The sequence below is a fragment of the Nicotiana tabacum genome, chromosome 10, assembly GCF_000715075.1.
Source record: "Nicotiana tabacum cultivar K326 chromosome 10, ASM71507v2, whole genome shotgun sequence".
Classification (NCBI taxonomy): domain Eukaryota; kingdom Viridiplantae; phylum Streptophyta; class Magnoliopsida; order Solanales; family Solanaceae; genus Nicotiana; species Nicotiana tabacum.
The window spans coordinates 148,114,819-148,131,556 of NC_134089.1; the positions used below are offsets into that span (position 1 = coordinate 148,114,819).

At 36.1% G+C, this 16,738-nt stretch overlaps 1 protein-coding gene across 1 annotated transcript; it reads right to left on the reverse strand.

The window, feature by feature from the left end:
* On the reverse strand, nt 1-14,417 carry LOC107809122 (cyprosin-like). The gene is made up of 14 exons (XM_075223396.1): nt 14,085-14,417; nt 12,868-13,232; nt 12,719-12,779; nt 11,656-11,750; nt 11,473-11,585; nt 11,088-11,256; nt 10,959-10,998; nt 10,784-10,848; nt 9,536-9,649; nt 2,258-2,322; nt 1,854-2,007; nt 1,656-1,775; nt 1,214-1,302; nt 1-289 (listed from the first exon to the last, which is right to left on the reverse strand). The coding sequence occupies exons 2-14, from the start codon at nt 13,222-13,224 to the stop codon at nt 205-207; spliced, it is 1,527 nt and encodes a 508-aa protein (XP_075079497.1). The 5' UTR covers nt 13,225-13,232; nt 14,085-14,417; the 3' UTR covers nt 1-204.
* Nucleotides 14,418-16,738: the final 2,321 nt, after the last annotated feature.

The window sequence follows — 16,738 nt, forward strand, 5'->3', positions numbered from 1 at the left end:
ACAATGTCAAAATTAAGCAGAAATTATGAAACACAAGCAATTACGTAATTGTTATTACACAACAGCTGTTAGTGTTTAAATTCAGTAAAAAGATTTAAGCTTAGTTATTTATTTACAAGTGCAGACATATTAAAGGAAAACAATTGTCTCATTTGAAATAACGTGATATGTAAAGAGGGTCAACACAGAGATAAACAGTGGCGCTCAAGCAGCCTCAGCAAAACCAACTCTCGAATTGCCATAGTCAAACACAGTGTGGTAGTGACCCATGAAAACATCTCCCAAGATCCTGCACCACATGACATTCAATGAGTATCAACTATATCGACTAACTAGCTTCTATCAGATGTATCAAAGTCAAATGAACCAGTATCCATAGAAAGATTTAACTATTTAAGCATAATTATATGTATACTAATATTCCAAGTCACCAGGGTTCTTGAGCATAGAAGAAAATCATATAAATGATTAGTTAACTTTTTATGGCATGCATAACGAACAATACAAAGCATAAAGCGTGGATGGGTTGCCCTCGGGAGGTTGCCTCGTCCCGAGGCGAATTGCAGGAGAGCCCCTATGTTAACTTCTGAAAACATTGTTATCCAAAACTCTCATCCAGTTTCGAGTCCGAATATTATGTAGATACTCAGCACTGAGAATAGTTTGGAAAGACCTTTTGCAGAGCAGCAATTTGAAAGAATAATACTTGAATTTTAGCGCTAGACTAAGAAGTTACCAATAGATGCTTGAAGAGAATGATTTACATTGAGGTAATTAAAAGAAATAATTCCTCCGTTCGGTACGGAATTTAAGAAAAAAAGAAAGACAAACCTTTTAAACTTGTGGTCTAAACAAGCCCCTTTTTTGTGGCTATAAATCATCTCATAAGAAATAATTCCTCCGTTCGGTACGGAATTTAAGAAAAAAAGAAAAACAAACCTTTTAAACTTGTGGTCTGAACAAGCCCCTTTTTTGTGGCTATAAATCATCTCATTAAGGATAAAGTAAGATGTTTAAAGTTAAATTGTTCCAAAATATAGAAAGGTATCATTCTTTTCAGGATAGACAAAAAATAAAGTGCATCACATAAATTGCAACAGAGGAAGTTCAACTAATTTTCTTTGAGGTGATGCATAGAAAGCTGCTTATTGTGGCATCAATCAACCATTCTAGTGAGTAGTGAGAGCACAGAGCAAAAGCAAGAGAGGCTTACCAAAGGGGTCCACGAGGAGGAGGCACATCTAAAGCTGTAAATCCACTGATGCACTGTGCAACAGGCCCCTCCCCAACTTGAAGGACATACTGCTCAGTAACAAACACACACACAAACAAACAAAAAAAGAATGTTACCCATCTGCATATTTGCGCTTTGTCAATGTGATGTCTTATGCTAAATATTTGTCAAAGAGTGTTCTATTTTGAGACCTATATACAAAACTGGAACAGTAAAAGCCTTCATCCTAGCGTTAAATCAAACTCGGAAAAGCATCAGTTGGTTCAATGATAGACAAAACAAGGAAATCTAAAGATTGCTCATTCTTCTTGAAAACAATTGGCTGAATTGACTATCTATGAGACTTGTTGATAACGAAGTTGCTGTGAAGCAACTATCTAAAATAATAGAAACCGTATCAGTAAATCGAATGAATAATTACCTGCTGTGGCGTCAGGTCAAATGTTTTATTACCAATGGTAAAGGAAACATTAGGCATGGAAGCAAGGCTGCTGCAGTCAACTGCAGATTCTCCCATTGGACTGGGCAATTGGTCACAAAGCTGCAGTTGGAATTACTAAAGCCTTGAGATCCTAATTAACCAACAATCAGTTTGCATAATGCATAAAATCTACCTCACCTGATTAACATAGTTGTAGATGCTATCTGCAGTTTCATTTCGTCTCATTTGGTTTTGCATCCATACCACAGCCATCTCACAAACCCTGCACATCTCATCACCCAAGCCATTTGAAGCCCCATTGTGTTTGTCCACCACACTCTCAATGATCATGCTGGCACATAGAATTATATATTAATAATTAGTCCAGTAATACACCAATGAAGTCAAGGACAATGTGTTGAAACAGGCAGCAAGCTGAACCTGCAGCAACTTAAGTAACAATAAATTGTTCACTTTTTCTCTAACAGTATTCACTAGAGAAAGATGGTGATGGATTGATGAGAGAATGTGTATACTTGACCATTTCTGATTACAATCATTTCAAATGCAAAATGTTGAACTGCAGATATGTTTAACCTCACCTAACATCCCGACTACCATCAGAAGAGCATAGACCGATTTGTGAGCAGATCTTCTGAGGCGCTGCCTGTAAAGCATAGGTAGGAAAACCAGCACTCAGATCCTAATACCAAAATGCAGTAAGTGCTTAAAAAGTTACAAACATTATCGAGGTCGTACAATACGATCCATGGATGCATATATATATATATATACATATATATATATATACATATATATATATATATATATATATATGTGTGTGTGTGTATATGTATATATATATATATATATATATATATGTGTGTGTGTATATATATATATGTATGATATGCATGAGCCCAATAACACTATTATCTAAATATTGGAGTCATAAAGATGTGTATGGTAGAATTAGACCGAATTCATTGGTCTCAATTATACCTTGAAAATTAAAATTTAAAAGGAGCTTGTTTTCTCATGATCATGTTGTGCGAATTAGCCGGAGTAATAAAATTTTCGTATAACTTATAAGCATTGCAATATTCTTTTGTTGCAATGTCATGTTATCTAATACAACTATAATTAGATTCACATTTAATATTACTTCATGTCTAAAATAACTATTGTTTTAAAAAAAAATTATGCTCATAAAAAAATCATATAAAACAATAATTATAAGATTTATTTGATTAAGTTATATTTATATCACAGTCAAATTACTCATTATACTCTGTAGGTAATTTAGTAGACCGAAAATAGAATTGGAAAAACATAGCTAATATCGTTTTAATTTCCCGAAGCAACATTTATTTTGGAAAAATATAGTTAGCTTAATAAAATGACATTTGTAAGTACAGTTATTAGCCCATGGAAATATTTTTGCATAGTTGTAATCTTTTCTTGGAATATTCAGAATATTTTACTCCTACTCATAAGGGAGAAGATAAATCCATTAGCAGAAGCCTGATTCTATAATCTAAAAAGTAAGATGTAAACCTGTAAAACGAGCATTAAATGTAGTCCTTTATTTGATTTTATTTCGTATGGATTTTTTTAAATATTTTTGTTAAAGTATAAAGCTTTGTACATAATATTGAATGTGAAAAATAAAAAAGATACCATAGCCAAAATATAGAACAAACAGAGAGCTAAAATATTAGTAAGTGTGGATTGAAACAACCGAAGAGGGATCCACTTAGACGGTAAGTGGCAGTTTTAAAATGCTGCAGTAACAAGTGGCATGGAAAGTTGAGATGGACCCCACACTTCCAACAAACTTATCAAGTGTACAATAAGAATTCTTCAAAAAAACGGCGTTGCCAAAGTAACTGTGAAATTCCAGAAATATCCTTATGCCAGGCAGACATGTTGACCATGAGCTGCCTGGTTATTCCCACTTATAGTATAGGAATAGATATAGGTCCCACAAACTTTAAGTGCCTTTTTCGAAATTAGGAGACTGTCCATACTCTGCTAAATGGGCTTAGATGTAAGACCGGTGTTTGGATGGCTTTCTTAGGAGTGTTCATTCTTGGACTTCTATCTTGCTTCTCTTTTTCTTTCTTCCCCTTTTTATAGCTAAGTTTTTTAAACGGATTTGACTATGGCTTTTCCAGATAATATCTTCTCTGGTTGCATAGGCTGGGAATCATCGTCCCGCGATATCATCGCCGCTTGTTTCACTTCGCATTGAAGTGTTAGATTTCTCATATTAAGAGACTCGAGTAAATTTTGTTTCACTTCTTCCAAGTATTGGTTAATCATTTTGGTTTTATCTCCTTCTCGCACCGAGATTCTTCTGGCAATATGTTTGACCGAGTTATCATCGATCATTTTCTTTTGAGGACTGGTGAACCTTCATCTTCACTTTTTGGCAAAGTGACAGCCATAAACGGATTTGATGTGTCTTTACCGGTCACCATTTGAACCGGACTAGCTGTATCATCATCCGATACAGTAGATTTTGCTGCATTCATTGGGGAATGCACACCCTTCTCATCCATTTTTTCTTGAGATGGAGAACTCTGTTTTGGACTGCTCATCTCTGTGTCTTGTTGAGAAATAAGTTGAGTCTGGGATTGTGTCAATTCAAATCTTAATGCATGTACTCTTTGTTCTAGTACCTTCACTTGCTCCATAAGTATTGCTTTTTCTTGTGCCAGGATTTCATTCTTTTGGTTTATTCGTTTGAAGGCTTCTGTCATTAATGAGCAATGATCACAGAATATTATCTGTCCAGCCTTGTAGGGTACTTCATTGGGCCCCATCTTCACATGGCTTGAGCAGAGATTCCCTTAGTGCTTGTAGCTTTTTCTTCCACTCAAAAATTCAGCTTGTCTTGTAGCACCACCAGCACTACCTTTTGTCACATCTTCTTTTCTTTATGTCATTTCTTTTTTTCTTTATGTCACGTCTTCTTTTCTTTATGCCACTTCTTCCTTTATGTCAGTTCTAATTATCTTTCGCATTGACACGCCTAGTGGGATACCAACATTATTGCTCTTTCTTTGTTTTTGCTGCTCTCAATTGCTTTTGACTGAGACCTTGCTTCCTTCTACGTGTCTAAATTATGTAGAGCTATTGAATCAAAACTCATTCCTGAATCATCTTCGTATGGATCTTGAGCATCTTGATAATTTAGGTGGTTTTCATCTGAGCTTTGAGACCTTTCTGGACTTGGATTAGGACTAGGATTTTTAATCATATGTTTATCTTGTTCTTCTTTTTCTTGAAAGAAATTTTCTAATGTTAGTTTAATTATGTTTTCTATTTTCTCATTTTTTTCTTTTTACGAATTATACCCTTCTTTTTTAATGTTTCTCCTTGTGTTAATGTTCTAGGTAGTCTTCGTCTTGATGAACCTTCATCTTCACTTTTTGGCAAAGTGACAGCCATAAACGGATTTGATGTGTCTTTACTGGTCATCGTTTGAACCGGACTAGCTGTATCATTATCCGATACAGTAGATTTTGCTGCATTTATTGGGGAATGCACACCCTTCTCCTAATTGAGATTTTTCTTTAAGCTTATCTATTTTAAGCTGTCTAGATAGTTTCAGCTCATTACACAAGTCTAATCCTTCTTGTGTACAAACTCCTATAAGTTTGTCATAGGTATAATTCTTATACAGAATTTCACCGTAACTACCCCTTAATGCTTTTCTTACTCCCTTAGAAAATAAGAAGGGAAGGTCATCTATAAACTTAGCTTTCCAATGCTCATATTTATTTTCGGGTAATTCCATAACCCTACTCATAAAGGTATCTTTGTACTATCTAAATTCACTAAGGGTCTTACTCTAAGCCCATTTAGCAGAGTACGGACAATCTCATGCTGATTGGTAAATCTACCATTGAAATGTTCTAGAATTGTAAGGACAAGGGTATAAACAGCATCTTCTCTATTTTTTACTAGAGTCATGCCTAAGTTATCAACTCCCTCGTCAGTGGCTATAGCATTAATGACCGGGGTTTTTTCTTCCGTGGATAAATAGGGTCAAGAGCTCTTGGATTCCATTAAAATAAAAATCCACATATATATTAAGAGGATTCCTCTTGAATTGGCATTCGCTAGAAGGTGCAAGTAGCACGCATTGAGGATGAAATGAGAGAACGCCGCTTGAGATGGTTTGGCCATGCCTTGTGTTTCCTTACAGAGGCATCGGTGCTTAGATGTGGAACTATGATGAGCGAAGGTTTTGAAAAGGGGCGAGATACAGAGATGGACCTAAAATCAAATGGAAAGAAGTTGTATCGAAAGACCTATAAATCCTTAGAATCAATGCAGACTTGGCTAAAGATAGGATACAACGGAAGAATAAGATCCACACATATGATATCTCCTAGTTTGGAATAGTTTTAGACTTTTGGAGAACTTTTTTTTTTTTGATAAGGTAAATTGTATTAATCAAAAGGGAGAGAACTCCCGTATACAAGAAGTATACCAAAAAGTAGAGAATTTACAACAGAACATGATTCTCTACAAAAGACGCCCAATCTTCTATACAAATAGGGGCTATATGAGTGCACCAAAAAGCGATCAAAGATAAAAGACTATTCTTAAGATGTGAAAAAGGAGACTCAATCCCCTCAAAAGCTCTCCTATTTCTCTCCCCCAAACTATCCACATGAGATCTAACGGGGCGAACTTCCACGCCTTTTGCTTTCTTCTTCTACGGAAACCGGCCCAGCTATATAGCATTTCCTTTACAGTGCTTGGCATCACCCATTGAACACCAAAAAAGGTTCAGATCGCCCTCCACAAAGCCGAGGACACAGGGCAATGCAACAAAAGATGATCAACTTCTTCCCCTGAGCTTTTACACATATAGCACCAACTAACAAGTGTAATTCCCCTCTTTCGCAGATTCTCAGCAGTCAAAATCACTCCCTTCGCCGCTAGCCATGCAAAAAAGCACACCTTCGTGGGCGCCTTAGGAATCCAGATCGAGGAGTATGGGAATGAGGCCTCCTCTCTCACCAACATACTCTGGTAAAAGGACTTTACGGTGAACAGACCATCGCCACGCAAACCCCATCTCCAAGAATCACAAGATGTGTGAGGCCTGTCTTACCCATATAGCAGTGTCAATAAATCTTAGAGCTCCGCAATCTCCTAATCTTGCATGTTCCTTCTAAATGAGAGGTCTCATACTACCCCCTGCATGCTCTTTACGAATCTGTTTGACCATCAATTCCTTCTGGTTTGAAACTCTAACGACATTGAAACTCTGAAGACGTGGGGGAAGGAGATCCTCAGAGTATCCTCTCCACACCACCTATGATTCCAAAAGCTAATTCTCCTTCCATCTCCCACCCTTTAAGAGATGTTGCCACTGAAGGATTCTCAATTCTTCATGATGCTCCTCCATATGCCACACCCGAAAGGTGTTGTGATTGCCTTGGTCCTCCAACCCCCTCCCGTGGAATCGTACTTTTTCTACTATGACCTCCCTCCATAGAGCATGCTCTTCTACCCCGAATCTCCACAGCCATTTCCCCAACAAAGCTCTGTTGAATACCCTAAGATCTTTTACTCCAAGTCCACCTCACTTCTTTGGGGAAGTGATTGTCTGCCAATTCACTAGATGATACTTTCTAGTTCCATCCGCTGCATCCCAAAGAAAATTCCTTTGAAGCCACTCCAGTTTTTCTGTGATGCTCATAGGAGCTTGCAACAGAGACAAGTAATAGGTGGGGCATACTCGATAAAGTGCTTTTAATGAGCACTTCCTTTCTGCCTTTTGACAAGTACCGTTTCTGCCAGCCTGCTAATCTTTTTTCAACCCTTTCGATCACTGGATTCCAAACCGTAGTATCTTTATGCGAAGCACCCAATGGGAGGCCCAGGTAAGTAGTGGGAAAGGAGCTCACCTTATATCTAAGAACATAAGACAAAGCATTGATGTTAGCAACCTCACCCACCGGGAAAATCTCACACTTGCCGAGATTGATTTTGAGACCTGATACTAGCTAAAACCACTACAGGACCTGCTTCAAGTAGGTTAACTGGTCCATATCGGCATCACAGAAAACAAGGGTGTCATCCGCAAAAAGCAAATGAGAGACTCTTCGGGCACTGGGCACCCCGATCGGAGCTGAGAATCCTCTCAAGAAGCTTCCGCCCGCCGCTCGATCCATCATTTTACTCAAAGCATCCATCACTAGAATGAATAGCATGGGGGATAGGGGGTTTCCTTGCCTGAGACCCCCGGAGCTGCTAAAGAAACCACACAGGCATAACTTGATCCATCCCCTCCATCTTGCCCCAAACCCCATCCGCATCATAATGAAATCCAGGAACTCCCAATTGACATGGTCGAAAGCCTTCTCAAGGTCCAACTTGCATAGTAAGCCGGGATCTCTATTTTTCCTTCTGGAGTCTACAAGTTCATTTGCAACCAAAGTGGCATCCAAGATCTGCCTACCTTCCACAAACGCATTCTGGGAGGACGAAACAGACACGTCAAGAACCTTCTTGAGTCTATTTGGAGAACTTCTTTTGATAACTACTTTTAGAGAACTTCCAATCAATGTTTTAAAAGGCGTGAGCGTAAGGCGAGGCGTTTTACATATGCCTCAGCGAGGCGTAAGCCCCATAAGTATTAAAGGCGTGGGCATAAGGCGAAGCGTTTTACATATGCCTCTTCGAGGCGTAAGCCCCATAGGTATTTAATTTTTAATATTTTATAAAATAATATAATTACAGTAAATATTTATAAGCAGTTAAAATTACATAAAAAATAAAGAAAACTATAAATATATGGGGAAAATATCTATATATATAGATGTGCTTCATCCCTACAAAAAACCCAAAACAATCTATTATACGCTACTTACAAGCACAAGTAACTTGAATCTAAAAGAATAAAGTTTTCTATATGGAGGAACAAAAAGGATGACTAACCTGCAATTTGAATTTGATGTTATGAATGAGAATGGAGTTATCTTTGTATTTGTAAAAAACAAATGAATATTTGTTGCTTTTGGAAGATACTAGCAGACTAGCGGACAAGATAAGAATTTGAAAAAATCATGAATTAGGGCTTCAATCAATAAAAAAGGTCTTGACTTCTAAATTTAATACATTCCAATTCCTTTTTAAAACTTTTAAGTAATTACCAAGCTAACTTTTGAGAATTTGGGTATTATATGAAGGACTTATTCAACAAATTTTGCTTGAATTTGAAAAAATCTCTGGGGCTTACGCCTCAAACGCCCGGGCGTACGCCCCGAATTGCTCGGCGTACGCCTCTTGAGACTTTAGCTCCACACCATCACCTCGGGGCATTTTTGGTACACCTCGCCCAGGACTCGCCCCAAAAACGCCTTTTAAAACACTGCTTCCAATATCATTATTATTATTACTACTATAATTTAATTTTCACTTTTTTAATTTGGTATAATGATGATATGAGTTAAGCTTAAATGAATAAGTGAGGAATCATATCGCCAACCCTAACTTGTTTCGAACAATATTTCTTAAAGAATCATATGTGGATACATAATAAGTCGACACCACTTGAAAATAGTGCAACGTAAACATTAATTGACATGGTGATTGGTGATGTTACAAGCCTAACTTGTTTCGAACAATATTTCTTAAAGAATCATATGTGGATCCATAATAAGTCGACACCACTTGAAAATAGTGCAACGTAAACATTAATTGACATGGTGATTGGTGATGTTACAAGCCTTACATCCCGAGAGACCCAAATCCGTGTAAGAGCCGAAATTGTGACAATAGATTGACGCTACCTGTGCAAAACTTACTGATACATATAAAAAAATTATAGAAAGAAATAGCAGATGTCATACCTTTGATTCTAGTAGATCCAATATGGTTTTTCCATATTCAGTAACTAATGACTTGCACTCCTGGCTGACGACTCCTGAAGCTCCAATCGCATGATTAATTTGAGTAATAATGGTCTGAAAAAATATGAATGACAAACATTTGTTTATTTGAAAGCATGCCGAAAGAGAATTTATTACAGACATAAGCAAGAAATCAACATGCATCAAGAACTCAATGCTTTAAACTGAACAGCAATACAGCCATGTAGCAGCAGTAAGTTAATAAGTCAGACGGTCCCAAAACTCCTATTGCCATGGTTACGAATAGTGAGCCCCACATAAATGCCCAAAAACTTGATTTACTTGATCAGGTCACTAAGCCCATACGCTTTGAATACCTTTGTTGAGTCCCACATCGACAATGAAGAGGATGGGTGGTCTCCTTATATGGATTTGGCAATCCTCGACTCTTGAGCTAGTTTTTGGGGTTGAATTAGGCCCAAGGTCCATTTATCATGGTTATTAGAGCAGGACCCATCCCGATTTTCTGATGTTGGGCCCCCATAATTGTTCACGCTCCAGATGTCTAGTCCTGGGCGTGAGAGGGGGTGTTGAGTCCCACATCGACAATGAAGAGGATGGGTGGTCTCTTTATATGGACTTGGACAATCCTCATCTCTTGAGCTAGGTTTTGCGGTTGAGTTAGGCCCAAGGTCCATTTATCAACCTTCATCCAGTAAAGAAGTGTGTATGGATAGAAGAAATAACGTAGAATTCAATCATCTTATTGTTCTTTGCAAACAGAGGAAAAAGAAAAGAGGATGTATCCAGGTGTGAGAATACACCTCCTGGAATTTTATAAAGCTCTTTGGAACACAGCAGTCAATATCATTTGGGAATTCTAGGACTACATAAGATGTAAAGACCATGCCGTTATTTGTAATGTTCAACTCGGTTACTGGTTTGACCGGCATTTTAGCAGGTCTAAAAGAAACTTGAGGAAACCGAGCTAGCCATTGACACTCCAAATAGAAGCAATCAGAAATGTCGCAAATATTAAGACAGATTTTACACAACCAAATTTGATAATTCAGGTTTCAAAAGGAAAAACAAGAACAAAAAGTGCTGCAGTTTGCTCATCAAAAAAATGTTGCAGTTCTTTTAGATGTGCATGTTATCTGCTTCAATATTTGACATGAAGAACAAATATAATTTGTAAGTGTGGTTCTGATTCCTATTGATCATATTTTCACCAAGCAAGATACATACTGTTGGTCCTGCCAATAAGGATGTTCCAGAATCTGCAATTGCTGAACAACCACCTGAACAAAACCCTGGAGAAAACAGAATATTAGCTTCACAGACTACAAGAAGATATTTGATCTGAAAATTCAGAATCATTAATATTCACAGGCAACAACATGACCAACAAATGAAGAAATACCAGTTGTTTCACCACCGACGAGTACGTCACCCATATCAAACTGAGAATAGGACATACTTTAATCAGTCCAAACAAAAGTATACAGCATAGGTGCAGTTAAATTTTTAGAAGATGAATTAGAAAATCTACCTGCCAGTAGCCTTTGTGAGTTACAGGAACATATGTATGTTTACCCTTGAAATGGTTGGGATCAACTCCACCGAAAACAAGTTCACCCCCTTCTTCCTCTTGAGCATTCCGATTGAACCAGAAAGAGAATATAGGTTTCTTAACAAGACCTTGATTTACCATATTGTACCTAGAGAGTATATTATATATGTCTCAGGACTTGGTGAATCAAGCAAGACTAGAATTTAGGACATAACAGATTAAAAGAAGTAAATAGGAACCAACCATGAAATTGAAGACATAAATAAGAAAATCTAGCAAACTTAAAATTCAAATCTAAAAAATTATACTAATAAATATTTTTTGAAATGAAAAAAAAATTATCATAAATATAAGAATAACATACCAGACGGGGACGGCTTTCCCCACAGATATCTCTTGAAATCCAAGACCAAGAATACCATCAAACTTGGCAGCCAAAAAGGTGATGCCTGGTTCTCGAGTTGCCTCAATAAAGTCCTACTCCCAAAGGGAAGGTTAAAAAAGAAATTCACGGAGTCAACGCAAAATGCTTCAGTTCAATATTTACCTGATCTTTGACAATAAGATCACCAACTTTCACATTGTCATTGCTAAAGTATCCAGAAATAGATCCAGTTCCATAGCGAATTGCAGCAGATGTGCCTGTATCAAGAATAAACTGATTGATAATAGGAAAAAACAACCTTCATGCGTTCACAAGAATAAATAGCCAACAAGAAAAGAGCTTCGTCTTCGTTTCCAATACACTATCAATAATTCCAGATCTTAGTCTTGAATACTTAGTCTCTCCCCAAGAGATGATTCTCACCTGTCCTCCTATATAACAGCGATATGTTAAAATTAATCCTATTAGGACATGTCACAGGACAAGCATTTGATTTTCTCACAGTATTTAATGGTTTTCCATCATTTTATCGGATATTAACACATGAAGATAGTATGTTCACCATTGGAGACGTGGAAGGCACCAATTCACCAACTTTTTTACGGTACATGGTGTCTAGCAAACCGTCTCTCTACCTGCACAATATAGAGGTAAGGTCTACTTACACACTACCCTCCCCAGACCCCACTTGTGGGAATATACTGGATATGTTGGTGGTGGTGGTGGTGGTGTCTCGCAAGCTCCTTTTTTAAAATATAGGTGGAAACTCAGACTAACTGTATTAGTGTCTGACCAATGCTAAAAGAAAAGCATTTGAGAAAAATCCTCTCCTAGAACTTTGGCATGCTATGCCATGCAGTTAACTGCGAGTAAAATATAGGCACAACAATTTTATGCACATACAATTTACATGCACATCCACAGCGTTCAAATTTGACTTTTCTTTATTTCTGGCATTAAAATTCGTCTGATATTCCCAAGAGACAATATTTTCATGACACCTCAGCCTAACAGAATTGTTGATCAGGTCAATTTAAAAAATTAAAGATAACTTTTTATTATCAGAACGACCTTCATTAAACGAAAAGAAATTACCGCACACACTCAATCAACAAATAAATACATATACTCCAACAAATAAACACAAAATCGCATATTGGATTCTAACGGCAGTAAGGATAATGTGAAACAGACTAGAAAGGTGCAAAACTAGCATCTATATTACCATTCTTTTTGTAGGTACTGGAATGACTTGACTTGTACTTGGGGTGCAAATAACAAGCAAGCTGCATCAGATAAAATTGACATAAGTCTTCGTCAAGATATGGAAACAAGCATTTGCATCAGCAATAACAACAGTATATGGTTACTCACTGAAAAATAACATCTTGCAGAGGGCACCCAAAGATTAGAACTTCCGGTATCAAAGATCACAGTGAACTTTTGAGGTGGTGATCCAATGCAAATCTCACCAAAATACTGAGCATCCAAGTAGTTCTTTAGTGCAACAATATCAGTATCTGAATCTCCTATATTTCCGACAAGATGATAAGTTCTTGCAGAATTTGCTCCATTAGAATCAATACCACCAAAAGCCTGGTTGATCTGATCCAACTTCCTCTTCTTAATTCCAACTCTGATCAGTCCATCATTTGATACAGAAAACGCCATAGGGGATAAAAGAAGCAACAAACACAGTGCAGTTAAATAGGTTCCATATGTAGTACCCATGCTTAGCACTGCATGACACATGACAATGAGTCAATTACTCTTCAACTGGAATGCACTCTCCTTTGTCATTAACGAGTCTAAAACTTAGTTAGCATAACAAAACATTTAAATGTTTGATTTTCCAGAATAAGTTCGAGTTAAAGCATGTTACTCCATACAGAGCTGAAAACAAAAGCAAAAATTATAGCGAGACACGACAACACCTCAAAATCTGGAAGACTATAGAAAACAAAAAACAAAGAAATAGACAGTTTCACTTCCCACCACAACCTTTTCTATATAGCTGAGGATATCCAAAGAATAGATAAATGTATATGCCGATGACCCACCCGAAGAACACTACCAAGTGGGGGGCAAGGGGGACAAAGATATCAAAATTTTATTAGACAAAATTGAAGCTCTAAGTGAGCATAATTTGACATCAACTTATAAGGTTAAAGAAGCAAATAGCCAACAACATAAAAAAAGGTTTATCTGCAATGTCACAAATATTTACAAAAACAATTTATCTTCTAGTGTTCAAACAACACGTAAGTGGTAACAGAATGATAAGTATCCCATTTCAATTTTGATTCTCAAAATCGTCCTACCCACATTAATATATTAGACACAATGCACAAGTACAAAAGCTGTTTACAGAAGCATAAATTTCAGCCGCAAAAATTTCAGATTTCCCCCAAAAATTGATTCTTTATACTATTATCTAAGCTGGGTCAACAAAAAAAAAAACATAAATTTTTGTCCGATCATCTCAATTTGATCAAAAAATTAGTCAAAAGAGAAACTAGATCATAATTATAACTTTGTTAAGGGAAAGATACTACGTAAAACAGATTAATTAAGATGATAATGAAGCTTACCAGAGGATCGATTCGATACAGGAGAAAAAGGAAGAAAGGTTTTTAGGAGAAACCTAAATGAGGGAGAGCAGGAAAGGAAAGTCAACTTATAGAAGTTTGCTTAGCCACTTGGGTTACTCACTTTGGCCGAGGTGCGATATCTATTAAATTAATCCAAATATCTACCCGTCATAATTGACAAATTAATATAATAATGGAATCTTACTTATATGCTATATTCAAATTAAAATTCGCAATTATTAAGAAGTAGGAGCAAGAAAAGGAAAAGAAAATTTTAAAAAATGGAGTTGTCGTTAGGGGGGGAGAGGATTTTATTTCTTCTTTTTAGACGGAAGAATCGCAAGAAAGGAGGAATACTAGAATATGAATTTATAAAAATCCTTTTATTTAATAGCTTGTTCTTCAAAAAATTTATTACAGGAGGAATATGGGAATTTAACATGCACATATTGTGTTAAAAGACTTTCATCAATACCGCTAACTAATGTATTTAGGAAGAATATTAGGCAAGCTATACATTTGACCGATCGGCCAAAATAATTATATATGCATAAAATATATATATTATGCATTAGTATAGAAAAAAATATTTTGTTGATTATTATTTTGTAGAGTGGCTATAATATATAATTATACTTATATTCTTTTAGACATAAAAATTCAACAATGCATTTGAAATTTAACGCTCAAGTATATACTTATTGAAATATATGTATAGTCATCTTCCTAAATAATAACCGAAATATGTATATTCTTTATATATTAATGTATAATATAAATAAATAAATATTATATTATATACCATCTGCACCAGGACCGGGTAGGCGGGCGGTCGTCCGCACAGCCATCCAGATCTAGTTGTTTTAGTACCTTTAAAGGTTGGCGGTAATCCGCACGACCAGTAAAGATTCCAAATATACGAGAATTTTATTATAGCTTTAATGACTGTATGGAAGGAGATATCCTTTTACCCAAGCAAGGGGCCTGTCTAGGTCTGATACATACTTTTATTGAGCTCATGTATCTAGCGGTTCTAACTGTGAAAGAGAACGCCATTTTAACAACTTCAACGGGCTTTAGAGTCATAGTTGGCTAGACGGAACCACTAAGGTAAAGCCAATAAGAATAGTACCAGAGTTGACTGTACCACCATCTTGGAACCAAGACAAGAAACTATATTAAAATTCTTTTATATTTTGATAGAGTCTGGATCTTTCATGGTTAATGTGCAAGAGAAGTTAGATCTTCAATATAGATATGAATTTGTTTAGCCGGACATAGTCACGGCTGGGGAGGGAAACAAAGTAATTAAAATACTAAAAAGATAAAATAAACAAATACCTTTTAAGGCCGGGACGCAAGGCTTGAAGATGAACTGAAAATCTTTATTTGCTTCAAAGGAATACTTACAATAGAAAGAGAGATTTACAGTTACGGGTCGTTTGGTAGGATGCATTAGATAAAATAGTGCATGTATTAGCTTTGTGTATTAATAATACATTGTTTGGTAGACATTTTGAACCTATGCATTAGTTATGCAAGCATTAGTTATACATCATATTTGGTATTATCCTATGCATAACTAATGCATAGAAAACAATGGTATTAGCAATGCAATGGATTTTAATGCATGTGTTAGCTTAGTTAAAGATAAAATTGTCCTTCAACATTTATGCTTGATTACAATATGCTAGTTATTATATTGATGGAAGTTTAAAATAATCCAAATAGTGAGATATGAAATTATAGCCCTAGTAAATAAATAAATACTTAGCATATTTCCTTTTTTATAAATAAATATTTAGTTCTATTTTACATATAGGTAGACAAATTAAATAATTTTTTTAAAACTTTTTGCGATAAAAATATTTCTCAACATATGTTTCATTTAGAAAGTTGTGATGGACTAATTTTGAGGGTATTTTTGTAAACAAACAATTCTTTTAGAAATTGCACAATGCTTTAATACATCAAACCAAACAATGGATAATAAATATGTAAGCATAACTAATATCAGCATAACTAATGCAAGCATAACTAATACCAGCATTACTAATACACCATATTCAGCATTATTCTTATGCACCCTACCAAACGACCCCTTAGAGAGATGAATTGAAGAGAGGGAGGGAGTTTTTCTGATGCCTCTTCTAAATGAGAGGAGGATCCTACTTATAGAAGAAAAAAAACATAAAGAATCTATGTACAGTAAAGTGGGTCCCTTATATGGGTCCCTTAAACAATATATTTACTCTGTATACAGAGTATCTACTATGTATACAGTGTATCTACTGTTGATATGGGGTCTTCAGTAATCTTATCAGATAATCATGGTCTTCTTTCGTCCAATCCTTTCATTTGTTGGAGGAAATCTTCCACCTTATCTATGGTTTTGCAAGATAATATTATTTCTGGTTGCACAGGCTATGAATCATCTTCTACGATATCATCTCCGCTTGTTTCACTTCGCATCGAAGTGTCGGATCTCTCATATTGATTTAAATATTGAAGCAAATTTCTTTTTACTTTTTCTAAGTACTGATTTATCATTTCAGTTTTATCTCCTTCTTGCACTGAGATCCTTCTGGCGATGTGTTTGATCGAGTTATCATCGATCATCTTCTTTTGAGGACTGGTTGAATAATCTTGGATTT

Bases quoted from the DNA above. Each gene is read 5' to 3' on its own strand.
- LOC107809122 (XM_075223396.1), bottom strand. From the start codon at position 13,224: ATGGGTACTACATATGGAACCTATTTAACTGCACTGTGTTTGTTGCTT. The intron at 11,751-12,718 runs GTAATATAGATG...TTCTTGATACAG, and splicing joins CAGTACCTACAAAAAGAATG to GCACATCTGCTGCAATTCGC. The intron at 290-1,213 runs GTAAGCCTCTCT...CATGTGGTGCAG, and splicing joins CCTCCTCGTGGACCCCTTTG to GATCTTGGGAGATGTTTTCA.